Here is a 27,943-nt window from a genome sequence, read left to right as displayed (position 1 = left end):
GATTCACTGATCAGGTTGAACCCCAAATATTCTGGTTAATATTCTTAAAGGGGTAGACTCATTTATGATGCACAGTTCACATACAAGCCCATTCACAATAACATTATCTTTGAGACACTAATGTGCTGATAGAAAATTTCCCATTTGTTTGGTTTGCCCAGGGATGCACATTCTGTGATAGAGCATGTTTTACATTCGAATGTGTTTTCAAATGTTATGAGAACACTCCTCCTCTAAAATTATAGCAGTGAAAAGTCCTGCATTAGTTTAACGTGCTTGACTTAATTCGTGTTTTTTCTCAAATTTGTAAAGAAATCGTTGGGAAGTGGATACTTGAGGTTCTTCTGCATAGCTCAACCTGGAAATATACAGTATGCTTAAGCATTTATGATGTCGTCATTAGATTAGGCTTTTGGGACGGTGGTATGGGAGGGGGTCAGTTGACTGTCTGAAAAAAAAATCATTTTATTTTTAATCACGTTTTTGTTTGAGGTTTAGTGTCAGTTTCTATGCATGCCAGTGAACTTTTTGTTTTCCTCAAATATAATGGAACTTGACCTTTGAAACTGTCAATATGGTAAATGATTAAAATTCAGAAAAACCCATGCTTGGGATTAGGAGGAGTATTTACAACAGAAAGCATATAGTGTATGTGTTGAATGCTGTATTCATGTACTTGAACGACGTTTGTGTGTGAATCATGGAAATGTGAGAAGCTGCGAAGATACTTTAAATACAACAGACATTCTTATGGTGAGATAGTATGAGAATAGAATTTTGACATTCTGTTATAACTAAGTGTTCCTGTTATGTCAACATGGGGGCTTGGGCTGATAACAGTCTTTGTATTTCATTATTATTGCTGCAGGGTATATAAAAGTAAATCTGTAAACATGGGTTACTTTACAATAGACCTTCATTTTAGAAAGTAAATGAAAATATTTATAATTAGTTTTTAAAAAATATCTGTAAAGAATGCTACACTTCTATACGAAGCAGTAGCATAGTTGGAGATGGTACTTTTTAATGTAACTTGCTTTCAGAAAGGACATACAGAATTAGAGAAAATGTGTCCTGTCAATGTAATATCCAATTAAACCTAATGTGATTGCTGTAATAATCTGTGAATATCTAAATTTGTAAATATGTGTATTTTTTAATCGCCTTAGCGGATATTTAAAGAAAGTACAAATATCTGTACTAGTCTGCAGTTAATTGAAGAAAGGTTTCTGTGGAAGTGCTCTATTTTGCCATTGGAAAAAATGCTGTGACAAATATATTTTTCTAATGTCTGCATCAGTAAATATATTGTGACATCCTGTATAATCTGACAGAGATGTTGGTTTAAAAAGTTAAAACATTAAATGAATAAACAAGTTTTGGTCATATGGCAGTTTTGATTCACCTGTCTATAGCAAAGTGGATCAGGTTTAGGTCTGATGATGACAGTAATGTTGTATTCACATTCTGTCTGTCATTAGAGTGCCTTTCACATGTAGCCGTCCTATAAATGCTGTATTTTTCATTGATTCAGCTCCGGAAGGTATTCCTGCAAGATCATCTGCCAATGTAATTTTTAAACGTTTTCTATCATTTTGACAAAACTGTATGTTTTCAGTTTGTTTTTTACTTATTTTAACATGGTGCAGCTGGTTGTTTTAGTAGAGGCATACCCTGTGCTATGCAACAAATAACTTAAAATGTTTAGAGCCCTCACTCAGCTTGTAGAATTTTTCACTTATACAATTTGTTAATCAAAATCAATCATTAAATAAATTAATTGGGCAATATGGATGATATAAAATGTCTTAATGACCACATCTGACTCAGTTGACAAAGAATCTGGACACACTGGCAAGTGGAGATTTATTTCTTTAATTTGTTTGTGTTTTTGTGTCCATACCTGCACTGTACCAAAGAAAGGTTTTACTTTGTATGCAAGTTATCATGAAACTAAAATTAAGCAAGTTAAAACTTTTGGATTTTTCCACAGGATGCAATTTGTACACTTAACACTCTTCAGACTAATGCCAGCTTCTTGGAGCAAGTCAAACGTGAGAGGGGTCAGCCACAGATGCAGCTTGAAGCAATGCGACTCTTTCTACAGCGTGTTGGCTTGAAGGTAAGTTTATAGGTCAGATGTTTGCATGAAAAGATGTATAATGTTTGTTTCTTTTTTAAGTCTTGATATACCTTTCTAATTTGTACTGTTTCTATGTTAGACACATCTTAATAACAAATTTGAATAAGATGAATGTAAGTTGCTTACTTAATCTTTCATGGTTTTGCTGTACTGGACTAGTCAATATTTTTCTTGATGAAGATTGTGTTATTTGATAAAATAAAATAGTAAAACATTTATTCATGATTGAAATAAATTTGTATATTTTACTGTTCTCTTCTAACTTTATTACTCTATTTTTATGATCTTAATATTGTTTTTGTAGGTGGAAGACTTAGATCGGCTCAATATAATTCATGTGACTGGGACAAAGGGAAAGGTACATTTTTTCTGTTTTAAAATTCGGATGAGTAAGAAATACACTATCATATCTATCTATCTATCCATCCATCTATCCATATGGGGTGGGCAAAAGTAGGATTACAGTTGTTGGTATGGAAAATCACATTCAGGTTATGATTGCTACACTCGAGCACAAGTTCGATCCCCGCGAGGGGATGCAGTGGAGTGTATACGCCTGATGAGCCCAAATAAGGGCGAAACATGTGTCGCATACTCTCTGCATTATTTGACAGTAAAACTATATAATATGTATGTATGTATGTATATATATATATATATATATATATATATATATGTGTGTATATATATATATGTATGTATGTATGTATGTATGTGTATATATATATATATATATATATATATATATATATATATATATATATATATATATAAGGGTCCACAAACTTTCAGAGACAACTGTAGCCTTACTTTTAACTACAACTAGCACTCAGCACTGCAATTCTGTAATAATTGGGTAACTTTTCAGAAAACTGGATGGTCTTCAAATGCTTCTTAAGCGCTCTTAAGGGAATGACCTGCTCATTTGAATGTGTGTAGCTTATTCCACCATTTTGGGGTTCACATGAAAACAGTCTCGGCTGAAATTTGATTCCATGTGCACGTCTTATTTCCAGACATGACTGGGTGGGAAAGAGTACAGGACCTAATGAGAGCCTCCAAATAAGTAGATGTTTTATCGCTGACTGCCCTGTAAGCAAACATCAATAACCTGAACTTGATGCCTGCCAATGCAGAAAGTCAGTGGAGTGACAAGTGTTCATCTCTACCAGTTTAAAAACAAAATGAGCTGCTTCATTTTGGTGCATCTGTAATGGACTGATGGTACATGGTGGTACCCTAGACAGTAAGGAGTCCATGTAGTCAAGATGTGTTGTGACCAGTGTCTGGGCAAGAAGTTGAGTTGAATACTCTGTTTTATGTAGTTTAATGTAATTTTTATTGTCTTGTTAATGTGTTTATTGAATTGTAAAGTGTCCTTGAGTGTATGAAAGGTGCTACATAAATAAAATATTATTATTATTAACATAAAATATCTTTTCTCTTTGTTGTATTCATTTAAATAATAATAAATAAATGTTACACATGCATATTGTTCAGATTTTCACTGTTTTTTCTTATTGTCTCATTGCTTATTCCCAATCCCCCACCCCCTTCTAAAAGGGATCAACATGTGCATTTGCTGAAAAAATTCTTAGGAACTATGGGCTTCGCACTGGATTTTATAGGTAGGTGAAATTTGCTTACTCAAAATCTTTAAAGTGTGAAGCTGCTGAAAAATGTTTTATTTTCTGGGTCCAGGATCTCAGGAGGGTCCTCAGGTTTCTCATAATGTATGCTTGTGTGTACAGGTATATAGAGTAGCCCAGACAAGTACTCAAGTAACAAGACAGTGACTTTCTTTAAAAATTGCCTAAATAGAAGTAAAAGGACACATTCAGAAAACCACTCCAGTCCTCAAGTTACTTTGATATAAATAAAATGTAATAATGCTAAGATTTTAAACACTTCATAAAAAGGCCTAGTGCATGTCTTTTCAGTTAAATGTGCCTCTTCCAACAAACTGTAATAGTTTAAAAGAATGATTAAGTGCAAATATAAAACAATTTCAATTACTTTTTTGCACAAATTAGTTCATTTTTTAACTACTCAATTTTTTTTTCAAAAGCACTCAGCTGTATGCAACTAAAAACACATTTGAGCTGTCGTTTTTCAAATACAACCCTCCATGGAAGCGTACTGTCTCATTAAAAAAAGAAATCTGATGTTGTTTCACAAAGAGATTGCCTGCTTACCACTGGCTTTTGTCATCTTGTGATATTGAGATTCATCAGGCATGTAGAATGCAGTCAAGCAACAGGAACAGTATGGGGACTGGAATGCTACAAACTTAGCTGACTATGACTGACTGAGCAGGCTCTTGTCAATAATGGAGAATCCACTGCATCCACTCAACAGTATCATCTCCAGACAGAGGAGTAGCTTCAGTGACAGACTTTTGTCACTGTCTTGCTCCACTGACAGACTGAGGAGATCATTCCTCCCCCACACTATGCGACTCTTCAGTTCCACCTGGGGGGTAAACGTTAACATTATACAAAGTTATTGTCTATCAGTTATACCTTCATTGGTATCACTCTTTAATATTGTTATTTATCAGTATGCTGCTGCTGGAGTATGTGAATTTCCCCTTGGGATTAAAAACGCATCTGTCTGTCTGTCTGTGTTGAGATCCTGCACTTTCAAATCTGAGGTCTTCTCTGGAAAAGGAGTGGCTTGGTTTTTTGTTTTTTTTTGCTTAAAGCTGGTGTTACCCTACAACTAGAATTCACAAAATGATTTGCCAATGCACAGTCACCAATCATTTCGCTGAACCATGTCAGTTTAAGCAACTGAAAATTGCTGCCCAGTTTCCATTTAGCAGTCGTGTGCTGATCATCCACACAGTCATGGGTTCCATTTTTTTCTGACAGCCAATCATAGGCTTGCCTGACAAAGCTAGCCCTTTATGAAAGGTTAAAAACTCTGCTGAGTTTGACAGCAAGTTTGGCACTTTGCACACCCTACCCCACATTTTGTCATAGAATGTAAAACACAAGACATCAGACAGATGTCCTTATTCCGTGCCACTGCCTTCTGTGTATTGGTCTTCCGGTTGAGCATTCATTGGTTGCCAGTCGTCATGCCCACAGAGCCCGCACATACAACTAAAACCATAATCAAACTGTTTGACTTAATCAGAGTGAGTTGTAGGCCAGTTGGAGTGGGTTGTGGCCTATGTCATATTACATAATTGCATTACATCAACTGCTTCCCTCTCACTGTGGTTGTGTAAATGTAGGTTATGACTGAAAACACAGGAAAGTCATCTAATGTGACATGGGTTTAAGGAATGACTAACTGTCCTGGGTGGAGTAGTTCAAGTACCACTAAGTCTTATTTACAAGCCAGATGAGAGTTGATTGCGAAATTCACCAGTTAATTGGTATAGCATTAGTTGCTTTGAACCAGGGCATACTAGGAGGTGCTCCACCTTTCAACTGGCCTGGGAGTACCTGAAAATTCCCTGGAAGCTGTTGGATGAAATTGTTAAGGATAGGTTGGTCTAGTCCGCTCAGCTCAAGTGTGTATGTTACTACTGCAACCCTCATCAGGATAAGTGGAGTAAAAATGTTTGTTGAGATACTGGGCATACACAAAATGTTTGTGGGAGTTGGAGAAAGGCATCATGGAAATGAGCAACATTTAAATCCAAGTTGACAATTCTAAAAGCTTGAAACTACACATATTGTTCATTTTGAGTTTATCCACTGTTTTAAATTGTCAGAATGGTGCTTGTAACTTTTTCTACTGTGGAATAAATCTTGAAACATAATAGCTTATTTATTCTTTGTAGAAATTTAATTATGGTTTTGTGTTTAACCTTGTATGCCTTCAAGTAAATTAAAAGTAATTACCTAAAAAAATTACTTGTTTCATGTGAAAAGTATATTATGACTTATAAAATGAAATTGCAGTCATGTCTATCTATCTAGTTTATTATCCTGTCTTTCTAAATAAAAATATCAAAGCCATGCCGCTGTCAAAGTTGTTTAATCTTGTTGTGAATATTTAAAGATTCTTGCATTGATTCCATCTTGCCTGAAGAAGGGGCCTGAGTTCCTCAAAAGCTTGCATATTGTAATCTTTTTAGTTAGCCAGTAAAGGGTGTCATTGACTTTTCACTCAAGATTCTTGCAGAAATGACCATATGCTGAAGAATTTCTCTGTGATGTTATGAAGTTAAAAAATAACCATTTACAGTCTAATTAGCATAAGGTGAAAGCTATATACATTTCATGTAGTTTAAAATTAAACTGGTTTACAGCAGTTTGATACAAAGGTTAAATAAAAGGCATCAGAATCACATGCAAGTTAATGAAGTAGAATAAACATGTCAAAAGTTTAGTTCAACTGTGAATTGAATTTAAAGTTTTGCTTCTGTTGTACAATTTTTTTTGTTGAGATTGCAGTAGTTTGTTGAATGCAAATGAATTTCAAAAATAACTTGCTTTCCATAAACGTTGCTGTAGTAGTAATAAGTTGGCTCCTACCAATCTATCTTCCTCAGGCAGTACTTTATTTTGTTTGTGACACCTGTTAACAGGACAACAGGGCCAGACTTCCCTCTAAACCCTTCTAAAAATAGCCTTGTCCATTTTTTGTTTCGTTCTTAATCTGTTCCTTGAACTGCTACATTGCATCTTCTGCAACCTGTCAGTTATTACCTTGGTTACCAAGGATTCCAAGGCAAACAGTTTGTTTAATTATAGGCCAGTAGGAATATCTGAATATTATGATAATTAACAATTGACTCACAGTGGACAGGAATGCAGAAGATGCTCTAAAAGATATTTATAATTATATCTAATCTTGGTATCAGTGTTAAATGCATTATTTCTGAGGTTTGCCAAGTTTCACATACTGGTTTATTGCAACAAATAATTCTTAATTTCACAGTGGTGGTGGAATGTTCTTTAGAAATCTTCCCAAGTATTAAAAATGAATACTGTATATATTCGAGTATGTCAGGTCTTGAAACCCGAAAAATCGATCGTAAAATTATACCCCGACTTATACAGCCATTCAAAAATAAGACACTTCATATTTTTTATTTGAATTTTTTTTTTTATTTTCCTGCATCCTCCAATCTTGCACCAGCTTCTCAAATACATCGAATTTTGTTGCAGCAGCGCAGTTACCAATTTCTCTCACCAATTCAATGGCTTTTAATTTAAAACCAGCTTCATTTTTTTCTTCTGATCGAATGTTCCATTGTAGATAAGTGATGCTCTTACGATAATGGTGTATGAGGGTGTGAGATACATAAAACACAAATCAGTACAAACATCGCTTTGGAATAGTGTGGGTATTACTATGTGAGCACGTAGGCACAATACATAGAAAAAAGGCTGTATGCTCTGTGGTTACTCTCTCAGGTGGGCATTAGCATATCACAATTTCTTGGACCAATAGCATGAGTTTTCTGCATTCAACTTACATGACTGACATTGCAAAGTACTGTAAATTATAAGGTAAAATCAAGCCCCGACTTATCCGCGGGAGAACTTAAATGCGAGTATATACGGTAATACTCTTTCAAAACTGAATTGCTTGTGTGCTACTCGGGGTTATGCAGATTCGGAATACTGTTATTTACTATGCATTCTGTGGTAATAATAGTAGTAGTAGTACCACTATCATATAATACAAGGCATGTCTGGCAAACCTTTACATATGTCAAGATGGCAATTTATAACAAGATACGAAGATTGCTGTATTTTTCTGATAATATTTGAGAGAAATCTGTCTGGTCATGACTTAATGATTCTTATGATGGCGGGAGGTAAATAGCTAGGAACTCATATTAGTAACTAGCCATGTGCGCCCAACTACGTTGCGCGTTTTAAAGTTGTCTGAGAAGGGCTCTCTGTTTAAACGCGGCTGCTAGTCATGAACTGGGCCCTTCGTCGCACAGCATTATGATTTTTTATATGGGAAACAAAATTACAAAAGAAAACCCTTGGACGTTGATTCAATAGGAACGGCCTACTCAGAATCACTATCCGCATCGTAATTATATGGTGATGTACGAGCATTTCTGTTTCTGTCCGTTCACAGTCCGTCTCGTTTTCAGGACGCTGTTGTTTCCTCTCACAATGTCTTCTCAACCTTTCTCCAATCTCGCAGGTTGCTTTGTGGCAATCCAAAGAGTGAGGCAATATACACGGAGCAATGGTTATAAAAGGGGTACACATAGGTATCCAGGCTCTTTAAAGCATAAATAGAGATCACTTCACTGACATGTGAGCATGTACAACTGTGAAACGCGCAGCACTCGCCGGCTACAACGTAACAATAATTTCCGGAGTTTGCTTTTACACTGTCTTTCTTTCATTCATATGTTATGTAGGCACGTACCTTTTATCTTCGGTAATCTCATTCTCTAACCAGGCCTCAGGAGCTAATCAGCGTAACACTGTCCACCACCCCTTTCGTTATTCGGGCACATTGTTGACATCCGTGAGTAACAACAACGTACTAAACTGGAAGGTGGTCTACGCATGCATGGAATTCGCGGACAAAGATCAAGATCTAAATGAAGATCTCTTTAGTTAATTTAAAGCACAACAATTTGTTTAGTTGGAATGTCTGCGTTTTGAGTTGTGACTGGCGTATTACAGTCTTCAGTAGTATTAGCCTGGAGGAGATTCTTAATACAATGCCCATGTTTTAGCTGTCTCTCTACTGCCATTTAGTGCTTCTTCTAATTCATACAAACAAAGATCAAGACCCAAATGAAGATTATATATAGAGATGGTTTTTAATGGGAACAGAAGTGCAAAAAAAATTTTCTTTATTTTTTTTCTTTTTAACTTTTCAAGTGGACAGATGTACCATGATAATGTAGACTCTCATTATTGCTCTTATTTTCAGTGCCCAGCTCAGTGGTTAAAATATTCATATCTGCAGAAATTCGAAATGGTACTGATATGGGTGACCTTTTAAGCATGCATTTGTGGCCAGCGCCAAAAGCTAGGAATCATCTTCAGTTCAATGACAGCCATTCATACTGTGCAGTATTTAGTTTCTTTATAATAAAGAACTTGGTTTCCACACAACACAATGACAATGTAGGAATTATTTTTTTACCCTGTGTGGGGTACAGCCCGGACACAGACAGGCAGACATGTTGTTTCGCCACACACGTGTTTATTTACAAAGTCTATATTTACAAAAGTGCACAAACCCAGTGCCACAGCACCAATCACCCCTTACAGTCCTGGCCGCACTACAATGCCTTGCACAGTCCTCAGACCGCCTTTCCTCCGAGCTCCGTCCACTTCCACCTGACTCTTGCTGTTGACTAGAGGGAGGCGGCCCCTTTTATGTATGCCCGGATGGGCTCCAGGTGCTTCCTGAGGAGCTTCCGCACCAACTGTGTAGCTGGAAGTCCTCCGGGTGTTCCTGGTCCTCTTCCCCCCAGCACTTCCTGGTGTGGCGGAAGTGCTGGGCTCCAGGTTTCTTCAGGCACTGGGGCGCCGCCTGGCGGTGGCCACGGGCCCTACAGGCTGGGCTTCCAAGCCCTCTACCCGTGGCCCCCAATACAACCAGGGCGGTCGCCCCCTCACGGTCTGGAGGAGGTACAAGACCTCCTCCGGTCCTCCTGGGTGTCCCGGTTTAGCTCCACCCCCAGCCGCCTGTGACACCTGTAAACCTCAAAAAAGCACCACCTAAGGCTGCCTACATAAGCATTTTCCATAGGTCTAAATGAGGCCTTAAAAACAGAGAGATGAAATATCCGAAAATTATTTTTATAATATTAAATTAACGAAAATTGATCTTAATGTTGTTTAAATCATGTAGATGTTTTTGAATGTTTTATGAAATTTCATCTTCAGTCGTGTTTCTTGTTTATGGATATAAGTGAAATAAGAAATGTTATTTTTTAGCATAATCACAATTAAATTAAAACCTTGCAACTGAGCTTCTTATGTCCGAGTAATTCTAAATAAAATTCTCAGCTGTAGATATTATGTTCATGAGCATCTGGAGTTTACTGTTCAAGTAACTTCTACATGAATAAACCCATACACATGCTGAGTATGTGCATTGAGCTACCTAAAAAGAAGTAGGGCAGGGATTAAGCAAGTCTGTTGTAAGTCATATCAAGTAACACACGTAAGCGCTCCTCATTTTAAGGCTACAAACATTGGAATGAAACCATCAAGTGTTATATTCCAGTTGTTATTTAGTCAATAGGCTTATTCTCCCATTGCCTGTGTTAAATGCTATATTAAATTCAGTATAGGTTATTCTTTACCTCTCTCACAGCATGATTGAATTTGAATGTATAGTTTTATATAGCTGTATCCTTTCTTATTCTTCAAAGTAGACTACAACTTTGCCTGCTGTTTCTTGCGATTAACATAATTGTTTAAATCCCGCACATGGAAATTACAGGTAAGCATCCCTAATCCAAAATACCTGGGGCCAGAAGTCTTTTGGAATATTTGCATATACATAATGAGACGCTGTATGTTGGAGATGGGCCTAAAGTGTAAACACGAAATTTCTTTCTTCATATACACATACTGTAGTACATATAAAAAGTTTGTGTACAGTAGCCTCAGCAGGATACCTGTTAAACAGTAAAATTAGCAGGCTCTCAGCCTCCACCTACGATTGTGTGTTTTGATTTAAAGGTTACTGTACACAGAAAATAAGAGAAAAAAGCAGTGAATAATGCATGTAGGTCTTGTAGGTGACAATGGTTGATGATAAACGTGTGCAAACAACGTCGGAGGCTCAGCTCACCACCTGGGCAATTGAGCTCAGCTGTGGAATTTTCTTCTTCTTCATCATTTCAATAATTTTGGAATTTCAGATTATGGATGCTCAACCTGTATTTAATTACCTGAATTAATTGATTAATTAATTCTTAGAATATATGTTTTCACATAAGCTCTGCAACATATAAAAGTTTTTTTTTGATGTGTTATTTCGATTATACAAGTTTTGTGGCTTATCTGAAATGTAATTGATATATCTGAATGATTTGGTGACTTTTTATAGGAATTTTTTATATATAAGATTTTTTTTTTAGATAAAAAGAGTATTTAAATTTATAAACATTTTTCCCTACCCCATCCCTCTTCTTGCAGTTCTCCCCATTTGGTGCAAGTAAGAGAGCGAATTCGAATAAATGGGCAGCCAATCAGTAAAGAGCTCTTTACAAAGTACTTTTGGCAGGTCTACAATCGCCTAGAAAAAACTAAGGTAAAGAAATATTTCTGTTCAGTAGTCATGGTGATGATATAGAACTGAGCATGCTTGAGGTTTAGGGGGCTTGAGAAAGCTATGTTAAGATTGTCTCAAATTCTTGTTGATACCTTATTATTATATACCTGCAATTATGTTTTATAATTTCACTTATTGTATTATCTAGTGCCAGTGAAATAAGGAGAATCAAATATCCACAAAAACACACAGACCCAACCAAAACTATCTAAGTTGAAACTGACATACATAATTGGAATCCACCATTCTTTATTCCATATTTGATTAATTTAAAACGTCATCAGTTTTTTTTATTTATTAATTAACTAGTTTTATTATTTTATTAAATTGTGGATTGTATTATTTATTTATATACTTCTGCAATATAACAAAATAATTGTGTTTTAATCTGTGCATTATTTTGCAGAGCTTTTTGCGTGATACTAATAAATACAGATAACTAGAAATGTAAATATATCTGGTAGACTATTTTAATAAATTACCATCTTGTATAGATCCTAATAAGTTTTTTTTTTATTCCCTTCTCCAACCAGGATGCCCACTATGGTACAATGCCAGCATACTTTCGCTTTCTAACCTTGATGGCATTCCATGTGTTTCTACAGGAGAAGGTAATTTCTTAGCAAAGGCATACAGAAAAGCAGGGTTGTACTTAAGAGCTGTGTTTTTGATTTCTTAAAGGATGAATATTTTTAGTGCATACTAGTTTTTTTTTTTATAAAATATACATAAAGGCTATGTAATTGAACAGTGCTAATTATAGCTGCCTCAAAAGTTACAAGCATTATAGGTATGAATCCCACACCAATTCACTATCAATATGAGTTCACCTCACGTTTGTGTAACTTTTCCTTTCACATCTCCAAAGACATTTATATCAAGCTGACTGATTATTCCAAATGGCCCAGTGTGTGAGTGGGCCATGTGATACGTTTCCTCTTTCCTTGTACCCATTAATGCTGGGATAGATTCTAGGTCTCTGAATTAAATGATCTTCCATGGACCTAATGCCGATTTAAAATAATCTTAGATTTTAAGAATTGGCTTTAAGTCAGGTTTTGATTTTTTTTTTATTATTAAACTTGAATCTTTTAACTTGCAGCTTTAGACATGCAAGCTTATATCAGTTTTATAGTTTTCTATTTCCCAGCCAAAATAAAATTGCCTTTTTAGAAGTATTTCTTCATCTTTAAGTGCTTCATATGTATAGTTTAGGAAACTGATAAGGTTTTAGGGTCAAAGAAAACAAATTAAGGGTAACTAATAATGTTATACCAGATAGACTTAAAAAAATCTATATACACAAGGTGAAACAAAAATAACCAGACTGGGCTTGGGGCTTTCCTAGAAAACGGTCTGCAGGTCAGCTGGTACGAACCCTAGAACTATATCCCCTCCTACATGCCCTCTCAAACCACCGACCAGCTATGTATATTCTGTGAATAGCTCAGTCAGTATTTGCACAACAATCGCTACACGAGTTGCTGCTATAATGTCGGATGAAAAAATCGAACAGCAATTCAACATCAAATTTCTCACGAAATTGAACAAAACTGCCACAGAAACTTATGAAATGATAAAAACAGTGTATGGTGATAACAGTTTGCCTCACACACAACTTTTTGAGTGGCGCAAACGTTTCAAGGAAGGACAAGAAAATGTGGAAGACGTTCAACGCCCAGGTCGAGACGGGGTTGGTGCTTCACCAAAACAATTCTCCTGCGTACAATGCTTTTTCCATAAAGCAGTTTTTGACTGACAAAAACATTCCTGTCCTCAATCATCCTCCCTATTCGCCTGTTAGCTCCCTGTGATTTTTACTTGTTCCTGAAAATCAAAAGTAACCTGAAGGGAACATATGTATTCAATGTATGACGTGAAGACAGAAACAGCAAGCCTGTTGAAGAGCCTCAAGGGATGAAGACTTCCAGCACTGTTTCAATCAGTGGAAGATACGTATGGAGCGGTGTAGAGATCTGGAGGGGGAGCATATAGAAGGTGACAATGTTTAGAATGCTGTAATTCATCAATAATTTTTTTTTTTTATCAATCAGGTTATTTTTGTCTCACCTTGTGTATGTGTGTGTGTGTATATATATGTATATATATATATATATATATATATATATATATATATATATAGTGTGTGTGTGTGTGTGTACAGATGTATCTCAATAAATTAGAATATCATTGAAAAGTTATTTCAGTAATTCAATTCAAAAAGTAAAACTCATATATAGATTCATTACACACAGAATCATATATTTTAAGCATTTATTTCTTTTCATTTTGCTGATTATGGCTTTCTCAAGTAGCTGACTCTGGCCATACAGAGATGGGAATTTGCATGCAGTGATAGTAAATATGTTAGTTTGTTTATTATAGTGCACAAAGCTCTCATCAACAACATTTGTTTCTATAGCACATTTCAATTCACAGGATATAACTCAAAAGTGCTGTAGAAGTACACTAGAAATAGATACAAGCAAAGAAAACAAATTACCTAACAAATTACTTAGTTATGAATAAATACCATAAAAATTAATAACCACTTGCATAAGATATGTGTGTAATTAATAGAGAAGTACAGTCCTTATATATCGAATCGGTTTTTAAGTCTCTAAAGATGAGTCCAATGATAAGGTCAAATGGCTGGGGAGAAGAGAAGAAATAAAAAGAACTCCACATAAGCCGGGGGGAAAAAATCTGTTGGGGTTCCAAGGCCAAAAAACCACTCGGCCCCCACTGGGGCATTCTACCCAACTTAAGTGATCTTAAGTGGTTTCTTATTGTTTTTTGAGCTTCATCTTAGAGGATTCAATGCTGTGTGTCTCGTGGGAAATTGAGGTTCCTGCTTTCATTCAAACATCACAGGTGACTGCACAGTTATTTGATCAGGTGGTGGTAGTGGTGTAGAAAACTATCACATAAAAAAGGAATAGAAATCAGAGAAAAGTAGAAAGTAATAATTATTACAAATTCATTGAAGAATGTGATAAAATCGATTATATCTATAATTTATTAAGAGTAGAACTAAAATACAGTGCTGAAAACAGTTAAAAAATGGGTTTTTAAGAGGTTTTTTTTTTTTTATTAAATGCTGCTACTAAGGCATATCTCTATTGGTAAAGGTTTCCCAATTTTTGGTGCATACCAGCAAAAGTCTGCTTCACTATTTATTGTATGCTTGGCTCTTGGAACAATAAGCCAACCGCTGTTAAGTGATCTGAGGTTGCGACTTGAAATGTAAGGAGAAAAATTGTTTAAAGTTTTATATACCATTACAAGTATTTTAAAGTCAGTTCTAAAGGACACAGGTAACAGTGCTAAATATGGTGATATGTGTTCAGATTTTCTTTTTTTCTGCTTAAGAATTTTGTTGCCACATTCTGAACTAACCGCAAACAGTTGGTGTTTTTATTGGGTGGTCCTGTGAAGAGTGCATTATAGTAATCTAGTTGACAGTTGGCTAAAAACAAAAATGCAAGTTAATTTCTCCACATCATGCAGTGTTATAATAAGTCTAACTTTTATCAGTTTCCTAAAATGGAAAAACACAGTCCTAGTAATATTATTAATATGTGATTTAAAGTTTAGGACAGAGACCATGATTACATCTAAATTTCCAAATTGAATTTTTATGATTAGGGGTCAAGTTCATTTCTATAATGCTCATTATTTCAATTTTTACCAATAACTAAGATTTCAGATTTTTCCTTATTTAACTTGAGAAAATTACTAATCGACCATTTGAAAATGTATATTGTAATAATACTAGAATTTGAAAGAATATTTTCTTTTATTGGTATCAGCAGATCTTTACTTTGGGTTTTGCTTGGACTCCAATAAAGCATACTTTTTTTGTCTGTTTCACCCCTTACAGGTTGATTTAGCAATAATCGAAGTTGGAATTGGCGGCGCCTATGACTGCACCAATATTATTAAGTATGACGAAAGCAAATTCTGTTTGATTTATTTAGTCACTAAGCATTGCATAACAATCCCTTCTAAATAATGGAATTGCTTTTCAGTTGAAATAAAGTAGAAAAGTGTAAAGTGAAGGAAAATCACTGTTGTTGCTGGGTGGTATAACTAGTTTGTTCTTCAGATTTAATTGTTTAAAGCTTTCTTTTGTCTCTAGATAGATATATACTGTATTAATCCCAAGGGGAATTCACATAATCCAGCAGCAGTATACTGATACAAAAAACAATATTAAATTAAAGAGTAATAAAAATGCATGTAAAAACAGACAATAACTTTGAATAATGTTAGCATTTACTCCCCCGGGTAGAATTGAAGAGTCGCAAAGTGTGGGGGAGGAATGATCTCCTCAGTCTGTCAGTGGAGCAAGACAGTGACAATAGTCTTGTCACTGAAGCTACTTCTCTGCCTGGAGATGACACTGTTAAGTGGATGCAGTGGATTCTTCATGATTGACAGGAGTTTGCTTAGTGCCCGTCGCTCTGCTACAGATGTTAAACTGTCCAGCTTTATGCCTACAATAGAGCCTGCCTTCTTAACAAGTTTGTCCAGGCGTGAGACGTCCTTCTTCTTTATGCTGCCTCCCCAGCACACCACCGCGTAGAAGAGGGCACTCGCAACAACCGTCTGGTAGAACATCTGCAGCATCTTATTGCAGATGTTGAAGGACGCCAGCCTTCTAATGAAGTATAGCCGGCTCAGTCCTCTCTTACACAGAGCATCAGTATTGGCAGTCCAGTCCAGTTTATCATCCAGCTGCACTCCCAGGTATTTATAGGTCTGTACCCTCTGCACAGTCACCTCTGATGATCACGGGGTCCATGAGGGGCCTGGGCCTCCTAAAATCCACCACCAGCTCCTTGGTCTGCAGAACTACAAAGTAATTAATGTTTGTCTTTGTAGATGTTTTTTTCACTTTTATACAGCATTTTTGCCGGATATTGTTAAAGTGTCCTTTAATTTTATGGTCAATACTTTTTTTTTTGTTATAAAGTTGAGAAGTCTATAAGTGCCTTTGCTGCATATGGAATTCTGAGTTAATGAATTCATTTAAGTATCATTTTTAAATGTTAATGGGACGTGGGGCTTAGGGACACTTTATGGTGTGTCCTTCTAGGTTCCTACTCTTTAAAATCCACTGCTGAAACTTTGAATTATATATATATATACCTCCTCACCTCCTTAGAAAGTTTGATACCAAAAATAATGATAATAATATGTTTTATACGTTAGTGCCACTCTAATAAAAGTAACCATTTGCCTGCCAGCAGCTGATTGGGCCATTCGGCATTATACTTTAGATAGATAGATAGATACTTTATTAATCCCAAGGGGAAATTCACATATGGCAACATACTGTGTTTGTTTTAATTTTATCAGGTGAACACTGAGATAGGAAATTCAAATATGAGGCTTAAGGGTGGCTGTTGGTCTGCTGAAATTGTTGCATTATCATATCATTATTATGTTGGAAAAAAATCAGATTGATTTATTATTTCAAACTTTTTGCTTCCTTCTTTAAAACACTGATTTAGATTGTATTGACATGGTACATATTCATAATTTCAAATTTAATGTAGCATCAGATCTAATTTATTATTTTCAGATTCATGACAATGCAGAAATGTGCAATTTCTGTCTCCCTTTGTAGGACACCGTGGGTTTGTGGAGTAAGTTCACTGGGAATTGATCACACAAGCATCCTTGGAGATACAATTGAAAAGATTGCATGGCAGAAGGGGGGGATATTTAAGGTAAGAAGGTGTTTTTAGAAGACACTTTAGATTTTAAACATGGCAGTCCAACTTTTTGAATACTGTTTCCACACCCTCATGAATTATAATAACGTGTAGTAAATACCCATATTATGTGCCCATATTATATCCCTATAGAAATTCTGATCATTGCAGATTATTGGATTCAAGCGGTATGATGGTGCCAGGGCAAACCATTCATGGGGTCCAGTGCCCAAAATGGGAGGCAATCTTCAATGCCAAGAACATCACTAATATCAGAACATGAAATGTATGAATGCTATACTAAACTGTAACTCCTGTGGGAATTTGAAAACTACCGACTCAACATTCTTGGGGTGAGCAATGTACAGTGAACTGGAAATGGCCGATTCAACAGCGACTTGATCCTCGGAAATAGAGCAGCAACTTCTCTTGTCATTTTGAATCCCACCAAAGGGCACACCAAGATGACAGTCATGCAAGCCTATGCTGGATGTGCAGCCTTTACACCACAGTTGTCCACAGAAGAATACGCTTGGCTGGTGACGTCCATGTGTTTGTCATTATACACTTAGGCAACACTAGGTGATTAAAACACATTTAGTGAAAGTGGTCACTGCCATCTCATTCATTACTACAGAGGTTGTGTAAATACTGTGTTTGTTTTATTTTCATGGCAGTTCCCATAAATTATCAAACAATTTCAACTGCTTAAGTCCTATAATGGGAGTCATTAATTGGTATGCTTGTAATTACATTTTGCACCTCAGTTTCTTCTATACACTACACCTAAACTAAAATAAGACTATATTGTGTATGTATATAGATATTTTTGTTTTTAAATGGCCAAGTTCCTTGTACTTAACCTTATTCTTGTGGTGGTCCTTTTATAGCCTGGTGTCCCAGCATTCACAGTGAAGCAACCTGAAGGCCCAATGAGAGTACTAGCAGAAAGAGCCCAGGAAATTGGGGTAATATTTTGTTTTCATTCAGGCTTTCCCAATAATGAATTAAGTTAATTGTATGCTTTTACAATAATTTTACAATGAAATTACATTTTTGTTACAAATGTTTTATTTGTTATACTTGACTAGTTTATTATTTGAAAAAGCTTGCCAAGCATTAGAGGTTTTGTGGAGTAGCATTGCCTTTGCTTTAATTGTCAGTTTCATAGAAAATAGCACTTTCTGTGAAAATATTACAATTTGAGTTGTAAGGAAAAAATGAAAAATAGAATTTTAGGGTTCTTGTTGGTTGCAAATAACCTTGCAAGCAAACAAACACAAGTTTGACGTCTGTACTCAGATTAAGGCCTTGAGTTTCAGGTTACTTATTTTGTGCTCAAATGATCTCTTCTTACTTTTCTTTTGATATTATAGAGGCTTTGTTAGGCGCAGAAAATGTGTGCATGCATATATAAATAATTTTGCTCTTTTAATAACAATTTGCACACTCTGTGTTAAAATTACATTATATTGCTTCAAAGTTACCATAGTTTAAAGGGGAACAGTCATGTTTTTCTAACTTTTAATTGTGAGAAATATTCCTTCATGTGGTATCTTTGAAAAATACTGGCAAGAAATGATGTAGCCATTTTGGTATAAATCTCAAATTGGTGGCACCTCTGCTCTAGTATTGAGCTGATAAAAGAACTTGAATCTGGTCAACAGTCTGCTGTTTTCTGATGATTTATATGAAAATGAGTGTATTGTTTTTATGCTTTGATGTTAGTTATGTGTTATACTTTTGTGTTGTAAATTGTGCTACATGAAAGACTACTTTTCACTATTAAAGAAAATTTGACAGTTCTTCTTTAGATAATTGTCCTGTTTTATGCAAATGTAACAGAATATATAGTTTATGTTCATATTTCCTACCAAAATAATGTTGAGTATGTGTAAAAAGTCCATGCTTTTTGTTCTTACCAACTATTTGCTTTATAATTCTGCAGAAGAGTGAGTTTGTGCCATCTCTATTACAGTAAAACAGTTCTAGTAACCATAAAAGATACAAAATGTCTGAATAGCCATAAACTTTTAGATTTGGAAACCTAATTGTGGACTATCATTCTGATATCTAACAATTAACAGAGCTATTTACAACTCTGTTTATGACTTTCTTTATTTCATATTGATAATGAAAGCCTGTTTGTATAGCAAGTCAAAATTAAACTGGATGAAGAAAATTGGGTAATAAAAAACACAGCAATAAATGCCAACTCTGACTTCTATAAAAGTAAAAAATTAACATACATATTGTGTCGGTTAAAACTGTTGTAAATTCTTCTTTGTGCCCACTTTTATTTTGTGTCAAAAACTATTTTTGAAAATCATTTCTTACTACACTTTAAATTGTCATTATTATTAATACATTGCAAAATCGATAATGTCATGTTCTAATTCATTTCCTGTTCTTATGACAAAAAACAGAATTTGTTAACCAGTTTTGTCATTTATATTTGAAATCATTTACAAGTTGAAATGTATTCTCAATATTAGTTTTGCAGTCATATTGTATTTTGATATTTAGCATTTGTATTTTCATTAATTTTTTACAATCTGTTTTATACATTAATTTATGTGGTAGTGTCCACCTTAGAATGTATGTTTGGTATAAGTTTGTTTTTTACTTATTTTTTAGTTAAATGTCTTTCAGTTTTTTTAATGTATTTCTTATTCTGGTCAAAATATTATAATGAAGTGTTTTATAATCCCCCTTATTTTATTCTGTGTTGTGTACTGTTTAGTGCCCTCTACATGTTTGTCCAGACTTGACTCCGTATGAGTGCGAAGGCCACAGACTGCCTCTGGGACTAGCAGGAGTGCACCAGAGATCCAATGCTTCATTAGCACTGCAAATATGCCGTAGCTGGCTCCAGCATCGAGGATTTTATGGTATGTTTATATGGTGATTTTTTGTGTATATCATGGGCTTTTAGTTTTTTCAATTTATTTTTGACTTGGGTTGTGGAAGATAATTTGTTTAATACAAAATTTTGCCAAAAATTGTGCTAATTTGCTTTAAAGATTTGACTGAGGAAAGTTCTTGTGGCATTGTGACACTTCACTCAGTCTTGTAAATGTCTGACTTTTTTGTGTTGGTGAAAGATCAACAGCCAGTGTGATACTTGGCATCATTATTTGGGTCCATATAGTCACATGTGTAGAGTAGAGTGAATGTGCCAACGAACTTGCAGTATGCCTGTTCTGTCTACTCTCATTAATTGTAAAATCTCAGAACAGTTTAAAACACAAATCTTGGGAGACAAATTAAGTTTCATTCAAATGCTGATGACACTTAAATTATTTTCAAATCCTGATCTTCTTTGCTCAGTTGCTTTGAAAAGTGTTTTAAAAGTGAAAGCTCATATCAGGAGCATGTTACTAATTTTCTCCATGGTTTTTCACTTGAATAGAAAGGCTTCCGTTCTTGTTTGAGCAGTTATCTATGTGGAAATTAGGAATGGGGCAAATAACACACATACTGTGAACAAGCGTGTGTATTTGTAAGATAGAATTTTAGATAGATAGAACCTTACCTGTCCCCAGGGGAAAAAGCGTCTTTTTACAGAAGCTCAATGCATTATATGTAAATTATGCAGAAGTCACACTGCCCATCAAAGTTGTAGAATATTTGAAGGATGTCACTATCCACATTAAAGGAATTCAGTCTCTTAAGAAGAAAGGGTCTGTTTTACCCTTTCCTCTATAGTTTGATGTGTTTTACCAGACCAGTCTAACCTGTTATTGATGTGGTCCCACAAGCACGAGCAGAAATGCACCGAGTCTGCATTAATTTCCTGAAGATTAACCAGGAATAGGGGCTTTTTGGTGCAGCAAAAAACAATAACCAGTTCATTAGTTTTGCTGATGTTAAGTTGCATACAGGTCTTTCTGCATCTGGAAACAAAGTTCTCCACTTGAGCCCTATATTCTGTGTCATTCCCACTTCTCGGTATACCCTATAAGAACAGAACGTTTCTGTAAGTGATATGAACTTGTCCAATATTCATAGTTTGAGGTGTAAAGAGTGAACAGAACAGAAAACAAGACTGTTCCCTATTGTTCCTCAAGTGTTGCTCACATCTGTATCAGAGAGACAGACCTTGAACTTTACAGACTGTGATCTGCTGGATAGATAGTCCAGTACCCTTGGACACCATTGGCCTCATCCACCTTCATACATATACAGTGGGTACGGAAAGTATTCAGACCCCCTTCAATTTTTCACTCTTTGTTATATTGCAGCCATTTGCTCAAATCATTTAAATTAATTTTTTTCCTCATTAATGTACACACAGCACCCCATATTGACAGACAAAAAAAAGAATTTTTGAAATTGTTGCAGATTTATTAAAAAAGAAAAACTTAAATATCACATGGTCCTAAGTATTCAGACCCTTTGCTCAGTATTTAGTAGAAGCACATTTTTGAACTAATACAGCCATGAGTCTTCTTGGGAAAGATGCAACAAGTTTTTCACACCTGGATTTGAGGATCCTCTTCCATTCCTCCTTGCAGATCCTCTCCAGTTCTGTCAGGTTGGATGGTAAACGTTGGTGGACAGCCATTTTTAGGTCTCTCCAGAGATGCTCAATTGGGTTTAAGTCAGAGCTCTGGCTGGGCCATTCAAGAACAGCCACAGAGTTGTTGTGAAGCCACTCCTTCATTATTTTAGCTGTGTGCTTAGGGTCATTGTCTTGTTGGAAGGTAAACCTTCGGCCCAGTCTGAGGTCCTTCGCACTCTGGAGAAGGTTTTTGTCCAGGATATTCCTGTACTTGGCCGCATTCATCTTTCTCTCGATTGCAACCAGTCGTCCTGTCCCTGCAGCTGAAAAACACCCCCACAGCATGATGCTGCCACCGCCATGCTTCACTGTGGGGACTGTATTGGACAAGTGATGAGCAGTGCCTGGTTGTCTTCACACACTGAGGAGAGGCAAGACACATGACAGCCCGCATGGAGTTTGCTAAAAGACACCTGAAGGACTCTGGGATGGTGAGAAATAAGATTCTCTGGTCTGATAAGACCAAGATAGAACTTTTTGGCCTTAATTCTAAGCGGTATGTGTGGAGACAACCAGGTATATATATATATATATATATATATATATATATATATATATATATATATATATATATATATATATATATATATATATATATATATAATATAAAAATATGTGTATATGTATCTTTTTGTTCATATTTGTTTTTCTTTTTTTGCAGCTGACTTTCCCTCTATTGAAAAGATGGAACAACCCACTCAGGCTTTGTTGAATAGCAGGCCAGCCATGGCTACTGCTTTCCTGCCCAGTTCTGCAATGGCTACTGGTTAGTGTTTGGATGTGAATGTTTTTATATGTTTTATGTGCAGGTTACCTCATAGAGTTAGAAAGCATATTAAAATAAAAGTATTGTGCCTTAATATTTCCAACATTTTTTACTCAGCTGTTCACAGTTATCTTAATCACTGGGCATACTCTTAAGTAAACTAAATGTAGCTCTTGAATTTTCTTTTTCTTTAACTGTTACAATTGGGAAAATGTAGGGTTTATTAAGTTATTTTTTGTGTTTTGGTTCTTATAGCACCTTTTGCTTACTGTGCCCAGCATGTATTAGTATCTTTATTTATTAACAGCAAATTGGCTGCCTTTAAAAAGAGGACTTAATAACATTTGTATTTATTTGCTTAGCAAACTTTTTTATCAAAAACGATTTACAAAACAGATCAACATAATGAACTAACAGTCTAGGTAACCCTTTGGGACAAATTATGAAAGGCAAAGTTCAGTAACTTAGTGATCTATATTCACTAGGTTTTCACTTTTTTAAATCTCTTTGTTTATTTGGAAATATGAAAACATTATCGAATTACTTCCACATGAATTACATTTACACATTAAACAGAAGAATTCCTACTCAGGTTTCCAGGCTCAAGTGTTGACATTTCAAAAGGAAATCCTGCTCTCTTACCTTTGTTTCCCAATGAAAACTTGTAAATACAATCCAAACCGCAGGTTTGCCCCCTGCTGGATGTTGTTGCCCTTACAATCCTACTTTTGCTGTTTAGTTTTCAGTTTATGTTACTAAATATCAATACTTTATTATTTTGTAGCCAAAAACATTAATTTGAAATTAAAATTTTTGGTTTATACCAAATTAGTTAATACTTAAGTTTATTCTTTTATTCCAGCGTAGCGTGATGTTTTATCTTACCCTTGGATCTTAATGTATTATTTTTGCACTTATATTGTTACTGTTAAAATACTGAATATTCATGAATTTCTGTTTTGAAACCAACTGTCTTCACTACTGTCAGGACTGAGGGAGACGGAATGGCCAGGTCGAACACAAACTCTTAAGCATGGCCCGATTACTTACTATCTGGATGGGGCACATACTACAAGAAGCATCCAAGCCTGTGTTGACTGGTTTAGGGAGACTGCCATGTTGGAGGAAAAGACCACTGTGTAAGATTAGCTTATCTCTTATATTAAAGCAAGAGAAGCACTCATTTTTGGTGGGTTATGTATTGAAAATGTACCTTAACACATTATCAGATTTGTGTTTTGTTAATTACATATATTGAGATAAATAATTAGAGGTATCAGTCATTTGTATTTTAAACATATTTGCTTAATAAGCATTTGAGGAAAATGCATTTGTTTTGCAGTTGTTTTATGGTATTTGATAAAAAACAGAATGTGCTTTTCCTATTTAGTAAGACAACTGCATTGGACAAAAGCCTTTTCTGACCATTTATAATGGAATCAAGATGCTGTGTGCCCAAAAACTATAATCCTGTACCTAAAGTAGTACTCACATAACGCCTCCCTCTTCTTTCAGTGGTTCAGTTGTTCGTGTACTACTGTTCAATGCTACAGGTGAGCGAGACTCTCCAGCTCTGCTTAAACTTCTCGTGGTGAGTCATCGTTAATTTCACTTTTACCTTGATCATCTATCTTAAATGTCTTTACAGTCTAAAAAGTAACATTTGCATTTTTGTATTGAATTCCAAATACATTCTTTGTTATCGGCTATGCATTTAAGTTCTGTGTTTTAAAAGGAATTTTTTTGTGTAAAAATTTCCATTATGCATAGGGTTAATGAAAACCTAAGAAGCATAGGTGGAAAGAAACAGCAGTAATTTTTTTTTTTTAATTTGAAGTACCTGTTGGTGAGGCAAGCAGTCAGTCAAATACAAGATGAGAATGGATAGACACAATCCAGTGAAAACATTTTCGTTCATTTATTAATTAATTCAGTTGGAGATTTATTTGTCATAGTTAATGATTGGTGCAGAGGGGAAAAGGTTAAAGTCCTCCTTTATTGTTTGCTCACTTGTATTTTTTCATATATCCTTTATTGAACTTTGTATGCACTAAAACGTATGTTTCTTATGTTAATATCAATGTGTGAAATTCAGATATCTTTGCTGTATATTTCAATTGATCAAAAATTTAATTCCATTTTTAAGGAGACATTTACTGATCCAATTTGTTGTAATAATATCCTAGGAGCTTGGAGCCTATACAGGGTCTGATATTCAGTTTTGGTGGGGGGTGGGTGGAGATTTGTCTCTAAATGTTAAGCAAGTGCATATTATTTATGGGCAATTTCTGCATAGGATTTTTATAAATGATGTGGTTATTATTGAATACATAATTTATCTTGCCATTCCCATGTACTAAATGTATTTATTCATTGACATTTTCTGTTCTGTACCTAAAAAATAAATACAGTTTAAGGTAATATTAAATAATAAAAATTCAAACAGTATTGTACTGCCACATGAATTAGTGAACGCCAAGATTATTTATGAAATTATTATTTTGCACAGACTGTTCTAATGACCCAGGTTTAGTTTTTCTGGTTCATTTCCAGCACTTAAGTATGTTGTTTTAGTAGCTCTATTAACTATGGGTCTTTGTAGTTATGTGTTTCTGTTAATGCAATTGCATGTATAATTAGAGAGATTTGCCTTGTGCTTCAAAGCATTATGAGCTAAGCCACACAATGCCACATAAGTAGCAGCAAATGTTTTTGGGAAGAACTTGGAGCCACAGGTACAGAGAGTCACTAGATTTGAGTCTTGTCTCAATTCATTACTTGTTTAGACTGTGCCTGGCACTGCCTCTGCAGAGTTTAATCTGGATATTCTGGTTTTCCTCCCACATGCTAAAGACATGAAGGTTAGATTATCTGATCACTCTAAATCGTGTAAGTGTAGATATTGAGAGTGTGGTGCAATGTCCAAGATTAGTACCTGCTTTGCACCTTTAGTGCAGCTTGGATAAGAACCTGCTCCCACAATCCTGAACTAAATAAACTTATTAGAAAATAATAAATGTAAAGCCTCTGTTCCTTTATTGGGGCTATTAATCATGTTTTTATTCCTAACTCTCTCATTCACTACTAATTGCTCACATCATCATGCACTTAAAGCATGCCCGAATAATGTTTAGTTACATTACAAAATTAGCTCAGTGGTAAAAAAGTGACAATTCTGTAAGCCTTGAAAGCCTTTAATACTCCTTATTCACTTATGACTGTTTGGCCAGGCATAGCTCCAGTTTCATCATTAAATTTGCCGGTGACACCACCAGCATAGTCCTCACCTCCAGCAATGAATAACTTACAGAGAAGAGGTCTGCCTGCAGATTTAGTGTTGCCATAAGAACAATCTGATTCTTAATGTCAGCAAAACCAAGCATCTGATCATAGACATCAGGAAACAGACCACATTGCCATCTATAACACTAGCACCTCTACTTTCTAAATACTTTCTCTATATCTGAAGATGGCTTGCATTTCCTGGTCTGTCCTCACAAACATCTGCAGGTGCACAGCAGAGTCGATTGTGAATGGCTACATCACATCCTGGTCGGGATCCTGCTCAGCTCAAGATTTTAAAGCACTGCATAAGGTGGTGAAGGTGGCACAGAATATTATTAGCACCCAGCTGTTTTCTTCAGAACATACACAACACTTGCTGCCTTACTTAGCATTGTTAGCATAGCATAGCTCATGCCGGTGTATTGATTCTTACGATTTTGAGTTCTACCACCAGCTCAGTACTAGACGAGTGACAGTATTGGTTCTTTTTTCCTGATGATGTATTCAAAAATGGCCTTATTGTTTCACACCACTCTTTTCTCGAAGCACCCATGTGAAGAAGTAATTTTCTTTATTAAAAATAGAAAATTGCGCCTGTTCCAGGAAATTCCCAAGGGTTCACAGTTTGTTTTCAACTGTATATATAAATTATTTATAGTGAGAAGGTAAGCATAATGACATCTTTTATTGGCTAACTAGACTTGATTGCATCTTGCCTAAAGAAGGGACTTCTTCAATAGCTTACATATTGAAATCTTTCTAGTTAGCCAATACAAGGTGTCATTTTGCTTAACTTCTCACTACATCCATAATGGCTAAGACAGTACAACACCCTAGTACTACATACATCATTTATACAAAATATTTTTGGAATAGAAAATATAGATTTTTAAAGACCACAGCCCATTGTCTCTTATTTTCAGTCTTATTGTGTGAGCAGCTTTAGAGCTTCTTGCTTACAGTTCCAGGGATCTGGCTTCATTTGCTGTGCATGTCTTTGTAAAATTTTCACACTCCTTACTAATGTGAATATTCTTCCATTTACTTAAAGAAGTGTATGTTACTTGATGACATGCATGTGTTTCAGTGTGCTGTCTACACTGAATTTCTACCTTATGCCTAATTTTGTTGGCTAGACTTTGTTTATTAAACTCGGTAATGGTAGAGAGCAAAGTCAGAAACTGCATATCTTGTTCTTCACGAATGAGTGTTTTGTGGAAAATTCCAACACTTGAAAGAATATTCAAGGTAACTTTAGTTGCTGCAAAATAAATTCATCTGACATCTGAAAGCAGGTATGGAAGCTGGTTAATAATGTAGTTGTTTACAAATGATTGTGTGGGTATCATTATTGTTCATATGTACGTAATATATAATATCACAAAGAAATTATGCAATAGATTGTGCTTTGTTATCTTAAAGGTTCAAATTCAAGTTTTAAAACACTTTCTAGATAATTGTAAGGGTAGAACTATAAACTTCATGGTTGTTTATTTTTAAACATTTTTCCTTCCTCATTATGCTTTCTAATTCTTCTTTTAGCCTTGCCAGTTTGACTGTGCTGTGTTTTGCCCTAACATCACTGAGGCAGTTTCTTCAGCTAGTGCAGGTAAGTCATAGTCAGCTTCTTCCCTGCTTCTATTTTTAATGTTTCTCTTAAATTTACTGTAAATTGTGGCTGTTTTTACAAAAACTAACAAAGGAGTCAAAAGAGAAATCAATGTTGTCACCCTTGCAGTTTTTAAATGTATTCCAAAGACTATACATTTCCATTAACTGTGTTAAGGTTTCATATTGACCATGTATCTCTACTTGCAGAAATTTTCTTTGGGTTTTCTGGTTTTCCATACCCATTTATAAAGATGTTTGTGTTAGGCTGATTAGTGATTACCCATTGACCCAGAATATGAGAATGGACCCCTGAGCTGGTCCATGTCTTAAGCCTGATGCATGCCAAGATAGGCTAAAACTACCTCAGAATTTTAATTGCATTGTGTTAGTTTAAAAATGGTAAGCTTGTTCTACTTTACCATCAATTTAAATGCACTTTAAAAAAAAAAAAAGATTTCCACACTTTAGTTTAATTTCTTTGGGGACAGAGTCTACTGCAGCATAACTGGCACATATACTGTCAAGATCATCATGAATTTCTTTTTGCAAAACTGATTTTAATATGATAAGACGTTTCACTACTTTTAAAGTAATGATATTTGAGATGAGAT

At 35.3% G+C, this 27,943-nt stretch overlaps 1 protein-coding gene across 2 annotated transcripts in view; it reads left to right on the top strand.

Annotated features, from left to right (window-relative positions):
• fpgs (folylpolyglutamate synthase) overlaps positions 1–27,943 on the top strand; it is a 65,375-nt gene that overhangs the window by 28,869 nt on the left and 8,563 nt on the right. Inside the window, exons 1-14 of one of the 2 annotated variants that reach the window (XM_039762655.1) lie at positions 630–753; positions 1,994–2,122; positions 2,448–2,501; positions 3,707–3,771; positions 11,248–11,362; positions 11,917–11,994; positions 15,267–15,328; positions 17,019–17,121; positions 17,997–18,074; positions 19,850–19,997; positions 22,332–22,436; positions 23,425–23,575; positions 23,952–24,027; positions 27,264–27,330. In XM_039762655.1, coding sequence (XP_039618589.1) covers positions 751–753; positions 1,994–2,122; positions 2,448–2,501; positions 3,707–3,771; positions 11,248–11,362; positions 11,917–11,994; positions 15,267–15,328; positions 17,019–17,121; positions 17,997–18,074; positions 19,850–19,997; positions 22,332–22,436; positions 23,425–23,575; positions 23,952–24,027; positions 27,264–27,330 — 1,234 coding nt within the window. In that variant the 5' untranslated portion in view covers positions 630–750. Of the gene's footprint in view, positions 1–629; positions 754–1,993; positions 2,123–2,447; positions 2,502–3,706; positions 3,772–11,247; positions 11,363–11,916; positions 11,995–15,266; positions 15,329–17,018; positions 17,122–17,996; positions 18,075–19,849; positions 19,998–22,331; positions 22,437–23,424; positions 23,576–23,951; positions 24,028–27,263; positions 27,331–27,943 lie in introns of those variants that run through there. The other variant, XM_039762654.1, reaches the window with a different exon arrangement.

This window comes from Polypterus senegalus, chromosome 9 (genome assembly GCF_016835505.1).
Source record: "Polypterus senegalus isolate Bchr_013 chromosome 9, ASM1683550v1, whole genome shotgun sequence".
In the NCBI taxonomy this organism is placed as follows: domain Eukaryota; kingdom Metazoa; phylum Chordata; class Cladistia; order Polypteriformes; family Polypteridae; genus Polypterus; species Polypterus senegalus.
This window is presented reverse-complemented; position numbering and strand designations above follow the sequence as displayed.